This window comes from Haemaphysalis longicornis, unplaced genomic scaffold, assembly GCF_048455015.1.
Source record: "Haemaphysalis longicornis isolate Haplotype H1 unplaced genomic scaffold, Haemaphysalis longicornis Haplotype H1 scaffold_5, whole genome shotgun sequence".
Lineage (NCBI taxonomy): Eukaryota > Metazoa > Arthropoda > Arachnida > Ixodida > Ixodidae > Haemaphysalis > Haemaphysalis longicornis.
The window spans coordinates 192587060-192604909 of record NW_027526385.1 but is presented as its reverse complement, the minus strand read 5'-3'; the positions used below and the strand labels follow the sequence as shown (position 1 = coordinate 192604909).

Here is a 17850-nt window from a genome sequence, read left to right as displayed (position 1 = left end):
GGTGATGAGTTCGGCAGGGCTCTGTTGTGAAGAAACGGGGCGTTCAGCAGTTTGAAGCGGGAGCGGGAAGGAAACGCGATTGCTGGCATCGAGATCTTCGTCTTCCTCCAGGAGGAGACTCGACTGCGTTCGGAAATGAGCCTGCCCGCAGCAGTCGCTCCCTAGCTCCGGTGTTGTGCTGCAGAACGCAAGGACGCGGGTTCGATTCCCGGCCGCGACGGCCGCGTTTCTGATAGAGGCGAAAAGCAGGAACGCTCGTGTGTCCGAGATTTCTGCCCCGGTAAAGAATTCCAAGTGATCCAAACGAATGCGCAGCCCCCCACTACGGCGCGCCTTATCGGCTGGGTAGCGTCGGCGCGTTAAACCCTACAGTAAATCAATTTCAAACAAACCTAGTTTGCTTGATGGTCTTATCCTCTCCTTTAAACCCTCTGTTGCATGCACTATATGAAGAATTGCTGAGTTCAGATGCTTGAATTCTAAAACTCGAGTATCTGTTTCGGCTTTTATATCTTCAGATTTTTAAAAATAGCGTTCGCTCCCCGATATATATTTTTAAATTTTTTTATTCTAAATTTTGTTCAAACCTACGTTGTCCACGATAAGATGGCTAAAGGCAACAAGCAGCCTGGCTAGTGCCGTGACACCCAAAAAACATTGCACAGGTACAGTAAGCAGTGAAAGCCCCAGTTTGCTCCCAAGGAAAAGAGAAGCAGATTAATTGAAGATTACAAAATGATCTAGCAATGTATTATACAATAAATAACGTGACAATAAAAGCAATGACAGATACCAGATGTGTGAAACAATGTTTTCGAGATTATTATAACAATTCAACTAATATCTTCTATATAATCAAAACATTTAAGTTTACCGACATACACGCGCGTATTTATTATACACAGGAAAACAAATTTACAACAGCCGATTCAGTGAACCAGGTTTTCGTAACGGGAAAGATGCTGCGGGTTCTAATTTTATAATTGGGCAATTATAACACGTGCCTTTTACTGTTATTTCTGCATCTGTAAATAGAACAGCAACTTTCGATCAAATCAAATAAACCAGGCAATGAGTTTGGAACATCAAGTATCAAGTAGGCTAGTGTGTTCGTAGTTTGGTTTAAGTGCTGCTGTGATGCATCCGCTGTAAGTATAAGCATACTGATTGTTTACAGAATTAGTGATTCAAACTTTGTGGCTTCACTGAAAAAAAAAACCATCTTTTGTATCTCCATGACAAGTTTAAGCTAAAGCAGCTGACCAACTATATGCAGGTTTTGTTTGTAAAAAAACGTTGCCGTGTGACCCATTTGCTGGAGGTTCGCAATGGAGCGTACACCATCTATTTGTAAAACCACTAATCTTTCTAAATTTCATTTGTTGCTCTAGTGCAGCTTACGCTTTCGTTAAAGAAAATGGCGGGAACATAACCGTACACACTTGCTCAATGGCACTATTCTCGAATTTAATGTTCAAACAATTGTGTGGTTTGCTTCTGCTCTCGAAAACCACATATCTGGTTTTGCCTACGTTTAACTGGAGCTCATATAAATTCAGCCATAATAATTGTAACAGCCATTTACTAGCTCGACTCTTCATGAGTACCGCAATTATTACCTGAAAGAAAAATATGCTGGTATCACCAGAATATAGGACTGTCTCCGGTCTTCCGTGTATAAAACCAAGATCTTTTATAGACAGAATAAAAACAACGATTGAAGACTGAACCATCTGCTGCACTGTATGTTACCTGTTGTAACCGGGGCTTGTGGTCGTCCTGCAAACAATATTGTAGTCTATCAGTCAGGTAGCAAGGTGTCAAGAGTACTGTCAAACCCTGTATTCGAAAGTAGGGAAGCTTGCTAAACAATATATTGTGTTTAATCGAATCGAATGTCTCCCTAAAATCATGAAAAATGCATAGCATGTACTGCCTTGAGTCAATTATTGAGCATATCTTGTCTCTTAATCACAATTGTCCCATTTCAGGCGACCTTTTTTTCTCTAAATCAAACTTGCTCTTTAGAAGTAATTGTTGCTGGTTTATAATCCTATTAGGTCTTCTTTTAGGGAGTATTTCAGAACTTTAAAAATAGAGAAAGTACAGATATTTGTGTGAAATTACTTATGTTAGCAAGAGAACCACCCCTATGTAAAACTAGCTCTTGAAAGTTTGAGTTTGTTTGGAACATTTTCTGTAGTAAATGCAATATAACAGATAAGCTGTGAAAGAACACTTGAAAGATCAGCGACAGCTATAATTGATACAGCTTTTCTGTCACCTCTGGACCCACAATTTTAGTTCAAATATTTGAGAAACGATAATATTTCATGTTCACTGCACGGGGCAGGAAAGGTGAAAACGACTGGCTTTAAAAACGCATTTTTCTCGTTCTTTTTATGGTTTATGGAATGGCGCGGATGCAGCACAAGTAGCAAATTGTGAATTTACATTATCAGTTTTTGACGCATCGCTGTATTCAGTCTAAACACCGTATTAAGTACCTTGAAAAATGAGTGAACTGAGGATTTTATCATTACACTCTCCTATAGGAGAATGTATTGAGCCGCAATTCTTTTTTTTCGATATGGCAGCAAACGTGTTGGCACACCAATTTATTATTGCTTTCTTAAGTTGCGAGTTTATTTATTTCTCAGTTTATTGTACTGGCGTAATAAAGCGAAGACTGCAACCTGAGTAAACTTGCGATAAAACCCATAGCGAGCTTTGATTTTTAGTGTAGCTCTCCAGTAACCGACGGATTTGTCGTTTCTTTGTACCTTATTTCAAGTCTCTATGTAAAGGCAATGTTATATCACTGCTTCATTTTACACAAAAATATATGGTACGAATGATTCAGGTTAGCTTCGCTACAAACGTCATCCCGGTTACACTTTCTAATAAAACACGAAAAGCCCGAATAGGATCCTCGCTATAAATTCCGCAAGCAGCTACAGTATCTTTACCATTTCTGGTTACCTTCCTAGATCGAGGAAAAAAACAAAATATTGGTAGATGATCTCCTAAATCAAAGGTACTGATTCCTGAAAAACGCGTACGTTTCTCGATGCTTTTAACACATAAGTCAATTTGGTGGCACTTTGTAGAGTAATTTTTGGAGATGAGCAATATCATTTGAACCCGACAACGATTCAACCTAATCCAAAAGTTGACACTGTGTATTAGGCGTTACAACATCTATATTGAAGTCGCCGATCAGGACAATTGGTAGATTCATAAGGACGCGTACTAGAGAATGTGCTAACACAATCAACAAATTCCTTAACGTCGCAAGACCCAAGGCTATATATTGAAGCGATCAGTTCTCCGGCACATTTATTAGTGTTGGAACCAAACTGCACGCTAAGACAGAATTCAGACAACCAATCGTAAGAAATACCAGCCTTAACATGACATAAAAATCAACCACCTTTACGATTCATTCTGTACAGCCCTTTCCACTTATATACTTAAAGTTTAACAGCATCATGTTCATTTACGGGGCACTTACGCACATATTTTGCATCTTGTCTTTGTTGATGTGATAAGTAGCTAATGACCTATTTATGACGTGTAGAAATCTCATTTGCTTCAACGCGCGACGGTTGTTTAATTAAAGACGTTTTAATGTTGCCTGTCGCAGTTTCGGTCTCAGCGGGTGGCGCGAAAGGCTGGATTTGGTATAAACAAAGCTGCCCACGTGACTGTCGGGCGGATATCACAAAGCATACTTGCCGTAGCACTGTCGATTCCGCGTCGGCGGCAGTTTTAGCTAATGCCCCTATGTACTGATCTTGTCAGTCGCCTAATTAAAATGTGGTTGTGGGCGTGATGCAGGCGCCGCGAGTGCAAATCGCTGCAGTGGCTAGAGGACGACTAACGGGGCTAGAGGCAGTGGGTGGGGAGACGCGCGCTGGGAGCAGCCGGCCAGTCTGCCTATATGTCTGACTCCAGTTGTGTTAGGCTTGACACTGCGATGAATCTTCGATTGCTATTCTCGTAAGTGGTGCAGATGACGATTTTTAATGCAATTCGCCATCGCATCATGAACTCCTTTCTCGAATATGATGCCTTGTTCGGGACTTCCCATTTCGTGCAGCGGTAACAAGCTAGCGCCCGTGCTACCTGTGCTAGCGTGCGCCACTACGCGGCCATGGCCGCCTCCTGCGGAGCGACCATGCGGCTCGCTCAGTGCGCTTTTCGTGCCCACGGAGCGTTTTCGCGTCCAGTGTAATAAAAAGCACTGTAGAACTTAGGTTGCGGCCAGCTGCCCGTTGACCCAAAGAAATCCCGGCGCCTCCGTCGCCAACGATCGTATCATTCGTTGCTCGAGAGCAAAAGTTGTGACCTCCGATCGGACCGGCGAGCCGGCGCGAAACGCCGGCAGTGCGCAAGCGCCCAACACAAACCAGTGTCGTGCTTGGTGTTGTTTATTTACTGTACATCCAGGGAATGTCGATTGCGCTTGGTCATCCGCTGGGTTCTCGGTTGCGTTTCGCACACTTTAAAATTGATTTTAAATGTGTTCTAGGCTGCATTTGCCGCCGATATTTTGCAGATGATGTATGTATGTTCACATCAATCTATCTCCGAAGTTATCTCGACTTCCGAATTTTGGGTCAGTACCCCTTAAAAACCAGGTCTCCGTGAAAGCCAGGAGATCAACTGAGTTAGCCAATCTAAAGACTTTCGAAACAAAACACTTCGTTCATTAAACGCCTCACTTTAACGTGTAGTAGTTATGCTGGCAATAAATTCACATGTACAGTAGCGATACATGACGTACAGTCAAGATACGCTTGTTCACGGGTGTGTAACATTTAAGCAAAACATTAAAAGTAAACCTAGGACTAAGGGAATATTGTCCAAATCCGTCTCACATTCAATTAGAACTACGCGTGCGCGGGTTGCCTTTGCGCGAACAACTTCCCGTCCGTATGCCATGCAAATTGATAGCGCTTTTCTTGGGCCTCTATATACATCATCAACAGAAGAGCTTTATACTGTGATACTGTGGCGTAAGGATGTCGAGGAAGCGTACTGGTGTGCTTGTTGCCCTTAGTTCTGCCTCCTTTGACATTTATTCATTCCCTGCTCGAAATGAGACAAAACGAACCAGCACACCGCTCAGTATCCGGTTTTGGAGGCCGCCTCTGTAGGCCTTCGACGTCAGCCGGGGTCAGTTCAGTGAGATCCATGTCAGTTCTAATTCTGTTCATTTTTGCTGCAACGCAGTAGATGTTTAACCACCCTCGTCGTCCCCCCCCCCCCGCTTTTTCATTCCTGTGTCACCGATTTACTCGGCTCCGCTCCCGGGCTCCTCCTCACCACCGCTGACGCCTATTTCACAGCCATTTTCCTCCTCGCCTCCCATCGATGCCCCTCCGGCAAGTTGCGCATTCGGCAGCTAACGGTGGTTGCGGTTATCCGATGACTGCGAAAAAAAAAAACGGGAGCACGGATGGGCGTAAAAAAGGCACTGACGATTACTACGCTCCCTAATATGAAATTTGTGTGCATAGCGATCGGCAGTCTTCTTGGTCACGGCGCATTTATGCTCCGTCTCAGGAAGCGTTCGCGTGATCAGACAACGCACGGCAGCGTGAGCTACTCTGCTGCTACCTCGCAGTGCGCCGCCGCCACCGGCCAGAATGTTGCAAATAGAGTTTGAACGTCCCGCGCAAATATCATGTGATTTGGGTTAGCCCCTTTAAAGACAGCAGGGATAATGTTGTTGCATATCTTGTTTGAACCTCCAGCGCAAACGTCTCGTGGTTTTGGATTAGTGGAGAATTAGCGGAGAACAGCGTCTGGGGAAAGTGCCAGGTGAGGGCGCTACTTGGTGGCGGCACCTGAAACATGTGTGAGGGAATGGCAGTGAGAGAGGTGTCGTCATAGCCGCACGTGTCATACTCCACTTCACCCTTCGCTTGACGCTCCTCTCCATTTTCTTTGTTTCGTCACTGCTGCATTCGCTCACGCGGATATGCGGACATAAACATACGCCGTTCCCGCGAAGCCAAGGTAACGGCTGCCAAACGCAGCTGTCCCCTAAAACGACCGAAACACGCAGCCGCCGTTTCCATTCTAATTCATTTCGACAAGTAGCTGCGAATCCATCCCTTTAGAAGAAAAACTTCCCCTGTTGGAATGCCGGCTTGAGCCCATATTTCTTTTTCAGCTCGGAAGGCCTACCGAGCGACATTTTCGCCATTGTCATTCACGCCTAAGTATGCGCCATCACTGGTTACCGGTTTATGCGTGCATGGTATGCGGGTAGACAAAGGTTGTCGTGCACGAACAGCTAGGTGCACAGCTAGATTTAGATGTCGAAATTACATGCCTCAATGCGGTAAGTCGGCAGTCCTCCTTAATCTAATGCTTTGTGTGTAAGTTGGTGTGTTAAACCGACACATTACACACACAGTAAGATGCATACAAGGGGTAAGGTAAACGGACAGCCGCATGTTTGTGCGCAAGAATAAAGCTCAAGGGCTTTGAGGTTTTAAATCGTTCTGGGACGGATGCATGCCGTACGTTTGGAAGAAGATGAGCAAGAATAGTAGCGTTGCCCGAACACAAGCGCGAATGAATCCAAAAACAACGGAAAGCTGCTGGAACCGCCGTTACCGCCTCAAATTCAGCTCGTGGAGAAGCGGCGATCCCTCCCGCATGAATAGCAAATTTCCCGCTTGGAGCGGCGGCGTGAGCCAATTTCACTTCTTGAGATGGCTTTCACGGGATATTTTTTGCGGCGTCTGTCATTTCTTAGCACGCGCACATGACCGGTTGCTGGTTTAAGCGCGCGCAGGTTAGTAGTGGAGAATAGTGGGAGGGAAAAGAATAGGCGTGCAAGCGCAGCTATAGGTTTCATGCCCGTACTGTAGGATGGCATGTATGTTGGGCTGGTGTGAAATTTAAATGCGGAGGTTAAACGGCCCAATGGGACCTGTCCAGAGTCCTATATTCAGACTACCGACGCAACACCCGTATCGTGATCTATGGCCGTAAAAAATTCCATGTCACGCAGTTGGGTTGGCTGAGACGTGAAATGACGTCATTCTTTAAAGTTATTACCAGTGGCGGCAACTGTGGAAACCAGCAATTACACAAACAGTAAGATGCCTACCACGCGGATGCGACACAGGCAGTTCGATGTTTATCTTGAAGGACAAAAAGCTTGGATCCGTCAGAGGTTCATTCGTCTAATTGGCTAGGAAATATGCTCCATCCCTAATTATGATAAACGTATTTTGTTTCATGCACTCCGTGGTCTGCGTCCAACTTTCAAGGTCATCCTTCTTCACAGATTGGAAGGGCACTAATTTTTTCTTGTAGATTCTAGTTTTAAGTTCAACGTAGTTCATGATTTTCTATATTCTGCTGTCGGCTGTGCTCCTGAAGTGTATTCAACTGTAGCCTCAACTCATGAACCTCTTTGACTAGCGTTGCGCGATTCGATTCATTCACTCCTTGCTTTTAAGCCAGTAATACCAGATGACAGCTGTTTGAGGTCAACAAGAACCTAGTCATACTGGTCTGACAAATGCTCAACCGAGTTTTCTGCCTTGTCAACTGGCTGTAGCACTACCAATAAAGACTCCACCATGCTTTACATTTCGGTGAATTGTACCAGCTTGTCCTTATTTTCCGCAGAATTTTTTAAAGTCCGCTCCTTCCTTGGCTTTCGCTTTATGGTACTGAGCCTGCGAGCTGCCATGACACCGCATGTTCGGCACACACAAGTTTTTCTGGCCTCGTCATCACTTGATTTAAAGTCTGATCTGTTTATGCCTGAACCTGTACCAGTGTTATAGCCAAAACTGCATTCGCAGCATGAAAAATATATCACATTATCTGGAAGCGGTTCGTTGCAAGCAAGGCACGTGTTGGACTAAGAGGTTTCTAAAAAGGGTACACGAATTACAGAGCCGTGGGCGTAGGAAACACTTCTAGTCAGACAACATATTCCTAAGAAAAAAACGCAAACAGCAGTGATCTCAAACAGTGGGCACTACAAGTGCGTAGCGCTGTAAATATGACACTATCTTGCAATGTGGAAAGCCCGAGTTTTGCGACCACCCCCGCTGTACGAATGTGACATTTGCTGGATGGCTCCCGTCCTTTAAAGGCGCCATGGTGATTCATTCCAGGCGCAGAATGCAGCGCAGTTTTAGGGGCAATCTTGCGTAAAAACAGTGGCCACCGCTTCCGCAGATTGCAGGAACACGCTTCGCCTGCAATGTTGGAATACAGGAGTTATTGACCAGCAGACGCTGTCGCTGCCACCATCATTCTATGAATGTGAATTACTAACTTTTCTCTATAGGTTTTCGAATCTGTTATAGACGTTGTGTTAAAAAATGACATTATTTGGGGACTGTGTCGTTAATTACAGGAGACATACGAACGCAAAACGTGAACGATGATTTAGAAGGCACAGAGGACACGTGCAGCGCACGAACTCTGTGCCTTGTAAAATATAATTCACGCTTCGTGCTTTTTTGTGTTTTGTTCAAACACGCTTATACAAAAGCTATTGTTTGTACCCGGGCAAATTTTGTCAGAATGTTGCTGAAAGCGTCGTAGAATTTTGCGCGGTCGGCAGTATCGTCAAAAAAGCTTCTCGCTGATGACACTTCTCAGATTTGCCCAAACCCACAAAACATCACCTGAGTGGTCATCGATGTCGGAAGCTTAAGTGTCCAACATTCCCTAACTGCTGGTTTGTTGATGATGATGGTTGGTGTTTTATGGCGCAAGGCCAACGAGGGCAAAGAGCGCCAAAACGGTGGTTAGGTATGAAGGATGTAACCGTAAACGCTAAAACCGTTCAACAAAAACCAAAGTGAATTCAGTAAAAGACAATGAGGATGGCTGGTGTAAAAGGCCAGGTTGTGATGGTGCGTGGCATGAGATCGGGTTTAAAAGCAACTATGCGTGATAGGAAACCAGGTGTAAAAACTTGATGTCTCTAAGAAACTTAAACGTGCGTTGTACAGGAACCATGGGGTCATCCGCTAAAAACAATGCTGGGTGTAGTGGAATGTGTTGTCTGTAGAGGTCGGCGAAGTGTCTCTGTCGTGTTGTGTGGAGTGCTTTGCATTGAAGTAGCACATGGATGACGGATAGGCCGTCTCCACACCTGCTACACAAGGGTCTTGGAGATCCTGTGAGCAGGTATGAGTGTGTTGCATGCGTGTGGCCTATCCGTAATCGAGCCAGGGTAACTTCATTGTGCCTGTTATGTGTGTCAGTGGTGTATGCTCCCAAGAGTGTCTTTATAACGTGTAGCTTGGTGTCTGCCTGTTCATTCCAGTGTGCTTGCCATGTATTGCGAAGGTGTTGTCTGATGTGTGACTTAAGGTCAGTGTACGGTATTGTTGTTATGTCCACCGTGTTTGCAAGCGCAGCAGCAGCGGCCATTTGATCTGCTGTCTCGTTTCCGGCGATCCCCGAGTGACCTGGCACCCAGCATACAGTTACTTCAAGACTTAATGCATAAGCGGACATAATGGTTTTGTAAACTAGATGAATAACATGGTTTTTACAGTACTGCTTAGATGACAATGCACGTACTACACTCAAGGAATCTGTGAAGATGATGGACTTGGGAATTTTATGATGAACTATTTGCTTTAAAACCAGAAATATCCCATAGGCTTCAGCCGTAAAAATGCTGCTTTTCGAGTTTAAAGTGTTAGATACCCTAAAATCAGGTCCGTGCGCAGCACACGACACGATACGGGCTGTTTTTGACCCGTCACTAAAGAATTCTGCACACTTGTATTTATCTTGAAGGAACAAGAAGTGCTGAAGAATTGCAGCTGTGGGTACTCGTTTTTTATCAATCGCTACAAAGGACAAATCGCACGACACGGGGCGCAGCTGCCATGGTGGTAAAAAGTCGGAAAGGGTTGATTTGTAGGTGTCTGAAAAGGTGACCGATAATTCTGACACTTCCTGTCTCACCCTATGTGAGAACGGAGCAGAGATAGATGGACGATTAAGAAGAAGTTGGGACATGGGTGCATCACAAATAAATGGTTTGAGAGGATGGTGGGTTATTGACGAAATTTTAAAAGCGTACAGAAGATCTATGTATGTTCGCTGATGATCTAGGGACCATTTGTCGCACTCGACGTATAGGCTTTGTACGGGGCTTGTACGGAAAGCGCCCGACGCGAGGCGAAGCCCCAAGTGAAGCACTGGGTCTAGCATTTTCAGCGCTGTTTTTGTTGCCGCCCCATAAACCACGCTCCCATAGTCCAAGCGGGACCCCACCAAGCTTGTGAAGACAAGTAAGAGGAGTTGCTTGTCCGCGCCATAAGAGTGGTGTGAAAGGACCTTAAGTATGTTTATTGCTTTGAGGCATTTATGTTTTAGTTGTCTGATGTGAGAGATGAACGTGAGTTTCTCGTCAAACACCACACCCAAAAACTTGTGTTCTCTTTTTACTGGAATCGAGTCACCAAAGAGTTTTATGTCGGGAGCGGGCAGGAGGCCCCGCCTTTTTGAGAATACAACACAGGTACTTTTAGAAGAATTAAGTTTAAATCCATTTTCATCTGCCCAGCGGGAAAGTTTGTTTACCCCAAGTTGGACCTGACGTTCACAAATGGATATGTTACATGATTTGAAAGATATTTGAACGTCATCTACATACATCAAGCAGGATATGGTTGGCGGCAGTGCCTTTCGGAGAGAGTTCATCTTAACTATAAACAAGGTGCAGCTCAATACGCCACCTTGAGGCACGCCATTCTCCTGCACGTGAACGTTTGAGAGTGCCGTACCGACTCTGACACGAAATGTTCGTTCAGACAGGTAACTGGAAAGAGTGTTCAGCATGTTACCTGTTACACCATAGGATTTTAGGTCTGCAAGAATGCCATAACGCCATGCCGTATCATAAGCTTTCTCGATATCAAAAAATACGGTCATGCAGTACTGTTTATGTATAAAGGCATCCTTAATGTAAGATTCCAGTGCAACTAATTGATCGTTTGTGGATCGCCCTGCCCGGAAGCCTGCCTGGCAGCTCTCGAGAAGACCATTGTACTCAAGAAAGTACATGAGCCTCCGGTTAATCATCTTCTCGAAGAGCTTGCACAGGCAGCTTGTCAGGGCAATAGGTCTATAGCTTGCGGGAGAAGAAGGGTCCTTCCCTTCCTTCAGAAAAGCCACAACGATGGCCTCCCTCCAAAGCCTTGGAAGGTGCCCCGACAGCCATATTTGGTTGTATAGGTGCAGGAGTGTCTCAAGGGTGTCTGCGTGTAGGTGTTGAATCATAGTGTATGTAATGTTGTCTGCACCTGGAGCAGAAGGTTTACAAGTGGCAAGAGCAATCTTCATCTCATGGAGTGTAAATTCACAGTTGTATCCAGACTTTGACTTGTTCTTGTCGCGTATAGGCTTCTTTTCGGCAGATGTTTTGTGTTGCATAAAAGTGTTTGTATAGTGCGCAGAACTAGACACGTGTTTGAAGTGTTGTGCAAGTGTGTTAGCCTGATCTTCCAGAGTGTCCTCTGTCGTGCTAACCAGGGGCAGGCTATGTGTGTGTTGTCCTTTTAGTTTACGTATTCGGGTCCATACCTTGTGGGTGTCCGTGTATGAATTTATGGATGTGAGAAAGGCGCGCCAGCTCTCCCTTTTTGCTTCACGGCGCACACGCTTACCTAATGCCTTCGCTCTTTTGAAAGAAATAAGGTTACAACTTGTGGGGTGTCTACGGAGGATGCCCCACGCCTTGTTCTGGGCCTCCCGCGCACGCTTGCAGTCGTCATTCCACCAGGGCCTTCTCGGGTTGCGCGGGGCCCCAGAGGCCTGGGGTATTGACTTTTTGGCGGCGGCGAGAATGTGCTCCGTGACGAGCTGTGTTGCCTTCTCTACAGGTAAGTGTGTTATGTCTGTGTAGTGTAGTTGAAATGTCTCTGTGAATGTGTTCCAGTTTGCTCTTGCTTCTATAAACTTGCAGTGGGAAGGGGAACTGCTAGGGCCTCTATCTATGTATGTCAGTGAGGTAGGGAAGTGATCACTACCATATGGGTTAGTGCCAACATCCCACTCAAGTGATGGAAAGAGTACTGCAGAGCCAATGGCCAAGTCGAGGTGTGAATAAGTGTTATGTGCTATATTATGGTATGTAGGCTTGTTTTTGTTAAATAGGCATGCTCCTGAAGATATTAGAAATTTTTCGATTAGGCGACCTCGGGCATCTGTGCGGTGAGAGCCCCAAAGAGTGTTGTGTGCATTGAGGTCACCTATAAGAATGAAAGGTTCTGGTAGCTGATCTACAAGACCCTCAAAATCGGAGCTTGAAAGCTGGAAATCAGGGGGGATGTAGATGGAGCACACTGTTATTAGCCTATTGAAAATTATGGTTCTAATGGCAATAGCCTCAAGGACAGTCTGTAATTGGATAGGGTGGCATGCCAATGATTTTCGGGCAATGATGGCCACACCACCTGAAGATGTACCACCACCAGCCCTGTCCTTCCTAAATACCATGTAACTATGCAAGACATTTGTGTGTTTGGAGTTTAAATGTGTTTCTTGGAGACACATCACACTTGGCTGATTGGAATGCAATATTTCGTAGACATCATCAAGATTGTTAAGGAGGCCTCTACAGTTCCACTGGATGATATTTTCTGTTCCCATTATGTACCTTTAAGAGCTACTGGAATGTGTGTGTGGGTTCATGTTTTGTCTATCGGGGCTTGTATTCTTGGAGCGGGTTTCTTTGGCTTTTCTGTTGGTTTGGACGCCGCAGCCCGTTCCTTGCGGAGCGATGCAGACAGGAACGGTCCGACGTCCATTTCCTCATCAGATGTTCGGGGGGTGTCCGGCGGACCGGGCCCCCTGGACTTGGCACCCTTACGGGTGCCATTGGTTCCAGCCGCAAGCGCCGGCGGGGCAGGCGGCGGGGCTAGGATGGGCGCTTCTGTGGGCCCTACCGTGTCCATCTCCTCCGTGCCCTCAGGTGTCCCTAGGGCCTGTGGAGAGGACACAGTGAGAGCGGCAGAGCTCCCAGCGGCGATCGCACTCGCCACATTCGCTGGAGTCGCCACACTGGGCGATTCCTGACTACTCTGGACTACCGAAGGCAGTCCGGCAAGAGACGGGGCCCCCGCAGCCTCTACAGGTGTTGTAGAGGCAGCAGGTGGCTGCTCAGCTGGGGGTTGGGACAGCAACACGTCAGCAAGAAGGCTGCACTGTGTTGCCGTGCTGACCAAACGCCGCCCCAACCCCCGGCGGGCGGCGTCTGCGTACGATGTGGCCGAAAGCAGCTTGTGCTTTTGGCGCGCTTCTGGATAGGTTATGTTTTCATTTACTTTTATGTGAATTATTTCCTTTTCGGCCTTGAATTGTGTACACGCACGCGAATAAGCAGCGTGCGGTCCGCTGCAATTCGGCACTTCTGAGTGGTGCTTTCACAAGCTTCTGAGGAGTGACCTGTCTCAGCACAGTTGGCACATGTCAACTTCCGTCTGCATGATTGGGTTCCATGGCCGTATCGTTGGCACTTAAAGCAGCGCCTCGGATTTGGGACATACGGTCGTACGTTGCAGCTAAGAAAATCCACTTTGACCTCTTCTGGAGGCGTTGTGCGATCAAACGTTAGGATTAGATGCTTTGTCGGAATTTCTTGGTTTGCTCTCCGAATTACGATTCGTTTCCCTGCAGTTACATGTTGAGGTTGGAGCGCCTCAAGAAGATCTGCTTCCGTCTCAGACTCTAGTTCTTTCTCTGATATGACTCCTTGCGAGGAGTTGAGGGTCCGGTGTGGTGTCAGAGTGACAGTCAAGTGGGCCAACGTCGTCTGTTTCAGTAGGTTCTCACTCTGATTTTTCCTTTTTACTTCGACCAGTACATCACCTGAGGCGAGTTTCTTAGCATCATAGTCTGAACCAACAACAGACTCAATGCACTTTGCCAACAGAATGACAGACTTCTTTGCAACAGGAGTTGTTTCTGCAGAGTGAATGACAAGAAATTTGTGGAAATGTTCTGGTTTACCTTTAGCTAGTACTTCGGTGCGGCCCCTTTTAGGGGGCCGATCATTGGATTGAAGGGATAAAGAAAAAGCCATGCGATATTGAAAAAAGCAGGGGACGGGGGTACTTTCTTCTCAAACCTTACCCTGATAGCCTGAGCGGTCCCGGAGCTCCCTGCCTGGTAAACTGACAGGGAGCCCATCCGCCGGAGCTTGACCTCGGCTCCGACGGCCACCGTTTGTGGTTTCTGCCCTTCACCTTACAACTCGTAGCCACGGTAGATTACAGCAAGAGTATGGGGGCTCGGGGTCCGCGGTGTCGCCAACACCGTCACCAAGATTACTCAAGGTGCCCCGTGCGGGGACTGCTGGTTTGTTGTACAAACTCGAGCTGGCTGGTAGGTATACTTTGTACGTAGAGGGTGCCCTTAGATGGCGGGGTTGAGGATATTGCCTTCTACGGCTGGCAGCACGGTACCGAGCAGCTTATTCCAGGGACTTCTTTAGCACCAAGAGATTACGTCGTAGGTTAAACTTGAGGGGCTTTTGTTTTATACACGAGCCAAGTTAACATTACTGAACAATAATTCCTGAGGCCTTAAAGTGCTCATATTGATAAAAGGAGAAGATGCCGTTTAACGTTTATTTACGCTACCTAAATGAAGAGGGCAGGCCACCGGTAGCATTCAGCACAGCGGACACCACACCAAGTTTCGTCTTCTTACTAACAAAATTTCGACTTCTTACTAACACCTCTTAAATAATTAACGACCAATTTCTTTGGCAGCCTATTCTTGCAAACTCTTAGAGTACGTAATATACAAACACATAATGGAATTTCTCGAGGAAAACAACATTTTGAGTAAAACCCAACATGGTTTCCGGCAGGGGTTTAGTACCCTGACTCAGTTGAGTGACTTTGTCCATATTTCAGCTGCCCTCGATGCGGGAAGACAGGTCGATGTGCTTTTCATTGACTTTGCTAAAGCCTTCAATTCTGTGCCCCATACTAAATTGTTGTTTAAACTTAACGCTAATCTACAAAACCCGCTTCTTGCCACCTTGATCGCCAGCTTTCTTTCAGATCGTTGTCAATATGTGTCCTATAAGTCCGAAAATTCCAGCACTGTCACAGTGACTTCGGTAGTAGCACTGAATTCAGTCTTGGGACCATTACTCTTCTTACTATTTATTAATGAGTTACCATCTGACTTTGACCGCCAAATTCGCCTCTATGCTGATGATTCTGTTTTGTACCACACGATATTTTCACCTGCGGGCCACTGCCACTTGCAGGAGACTTTCGCAAGGTTTTGCAGGTGGTGCGATAGCTGGGACATGAAAATTAACTTCCGCAAGACGGTTCTACTGTCCTTCACTAACAGTCCTCACTTGTCCCGTTTTCATTACATCCTCAACGATAAAACCCCGGAAAGGGTCACAGAATACAAGTACCTACGAATTCTATTCACCCAGAACCTCTCTTGGTCACTACACATTTATTACACCTGCAAAAAAGCATTAAAAAGTTAGGTTACCTCCGCCTTGCACTAAAAAAGATTCCTAAGGACACTCAAGTGACGTTATATAAGACCCTCATACGACCGCTTCTCGAATATGCCTCTCCAGTTTGGAGCCCTTACAAGAAAACTGAAATTAATCAAACTGAGGGGGTTCAGAAGAAAGCTGTACGATTTATTTGCCACCGCTACGACCGTTATTTTTCTCCGTCCTCAGCACTGTCTTCTTTGAATTTGACACCACTCTCGGATCGCAGGCGCATTGAGGCTCTGAAATTTCTGCACTGCATCATAAATGGCTCCCGTCGCCTTTCACAGGATTCACTTTCAACTTTTTCAGAACCACGCACCACTAGAAGCCAGTCCAAGTTAAACCTGACCCCCTACTTCGCCCGCACCAACACTTTCAAATACAGCTTTTTTCCACGTTTTGTAGAGCAATGAAACTTACTTGCTGACTCCACCCGCTCTCTTTCTTTGCCTGCATTTCTATCTGCTGTTTCTTAATATGCACCAATATGTCCATGCTGTCACTGTGTTCATTATAGTGTGCATTTGGAGTGCTTGTTACTTTTTTTTGTGTGTGGTTCTGGTGAACGATTTCAGGGTACGTTGTACGGGTAATGTATGCTTTGCATTCCCCACTCCTGCGATAGCCCCATGGGGCTGCAGTATGTATAAATAAAAAAAATAAAAAAAATAAGCTTCCAAGCTTCCTCCTTTTCTGTGAGGAGCACCTTTCTCTGTGACCTTTTTAGGCACCCTGGGGTAATATCTAGGTATGTAACCAGTCCCACGGTGTGTACATAAAGCCTACTGGTTTTGTCAGGGGTGGAGTCGGACAGAGCAACTTTTAAAAAAATCTAATCGGGCGTCGCGAGCTCGCAGCTTCCCAAATGCTGTACATGCCAATTTTGCTCTCGAAGCCTGAATATCTGAAGGAATGGTGCAGGCAAACATTTATTGAGGCCTGATAAATGCCGCATGCTCAAAATAGTCATGCACTCAAGCTGAACGTCAGCAAAAAAGAGAGAGCCAGCTCTGTACCAAAATATACTCGTAGATCCTTAAAATTTGGATGCCGGCCTCTAAGTCTCCTCAGTCGCCCTTCAGGAACGCTGCCGTGAAAAGCGGAGGCGTTATCGGTTCCTGCTGGCGGGGCAGCACAAAGCTGTCCGGCGGTGATAACTCTTTATAAAATAGCTGGGGACCAGAAGGAAGAAATCAAACACCTCTCCGTCTAGCGACGACGACGGCTGAATGCAAAGCATTCTTGTAAGGGATTCCATGGCGATCGTCTGAGCTTAGACTTTCACTCGGCGACGGTTGTAAGTTTGACTCCTTGAGCATTGACTTTGACTCGCACGCTGTTTGGAGATTTCATCGCAGCGCCTTTAACACTGACGCTTCGCAATTTCATTTCGCATGAAAAACACCTTCGCGTTCAACTATGGTCGTTGTAAGACAGAGAAGGGTTAATTTCTCGGTCTTATTTGCCCGTGAATGCACAAATTTTGAATTCAAACTGCTTCGACCTCTTCGCAATAGCCAAATTGCATAGACGTTGGTTTTAACCCACGAGGAAACTAAGTTCGATTCACCTACAGGAGCGTTTCTTTTACTTCACTCACGATCATCAACTTCGTTCGAAAAGTTTGCATTTCCTGCAGTGCATTTTTGACGTGACCTACCCCATTAATGAGACATGAAATGCTTGGCTTTATGAAACTGCATGGACACAATGTGTGAGGATTTTTTTTCCAAATGTCCCCTTTATTTGTCCTCCTTATTTTCACAGGATGACTGCTCTGGAGACAGCCTTCAGATATACAGCACCATGCACAATGGCACAGTCAAGAATTACGGAAAAAGTTGTGGTAGGAGAACCCCAACCAGCATCACGTGCGAAGGACCGAGAGTGCGGATGGTGTTTAAAACGGATAGCCATGGAGAACAAACAGGTTTCTACGCCAAGTATCGCCAAGGTAATCAATTTTTGTCTTTTAACGCTGGCGTTTACCACTATTTTTATGCGCTATCTAGAGCTTGACAAGTACAAAAGTGTTTCAGGGATGGCGGAGGTATTTTTTTATGAGAAGAACGGTCACTTTCAAGGTGTTTAAGGAGGGTGTATGTAATTAGAGAGAAGTAACACTTGTTCTTGATACTGTGAAATACCAAAGCTAAAAGGATTTCAAATTATGCAATCAAAATAGATTTCAATGGCACCGTAAAAAGCGCTATTTCTACTGGCGGTATTATTCGTTACACATTTTCTGCTCAGAATAAGCATGTGAAGCTTTATCAGCTGCTTTACGGAGAAAATTC

At 45.7% G+C, this 17850-nt stretch overlaps 1 protein-coding gene across 1 annotated transcript in view; it reads left to right on the top strand.

The window, feature by feature from the left end:
* The window catches only part of LOC144139576 (uncharacterized), a 153299-nt gene that overhangs the window by 97726 nt on the left and 37723 nt on the right, over window positions 1-17850 (top strand). The window contains exon 6 of the mRNA XM_077671886.1: window positions 17321-17507. Coding sequence (XP_077528012.1) covers window positions 17321-17507 — 187 coding nt within the window. The remainder of the gene's footprint in view (window positions 1-17320; window positions 17508-17850) is intronic.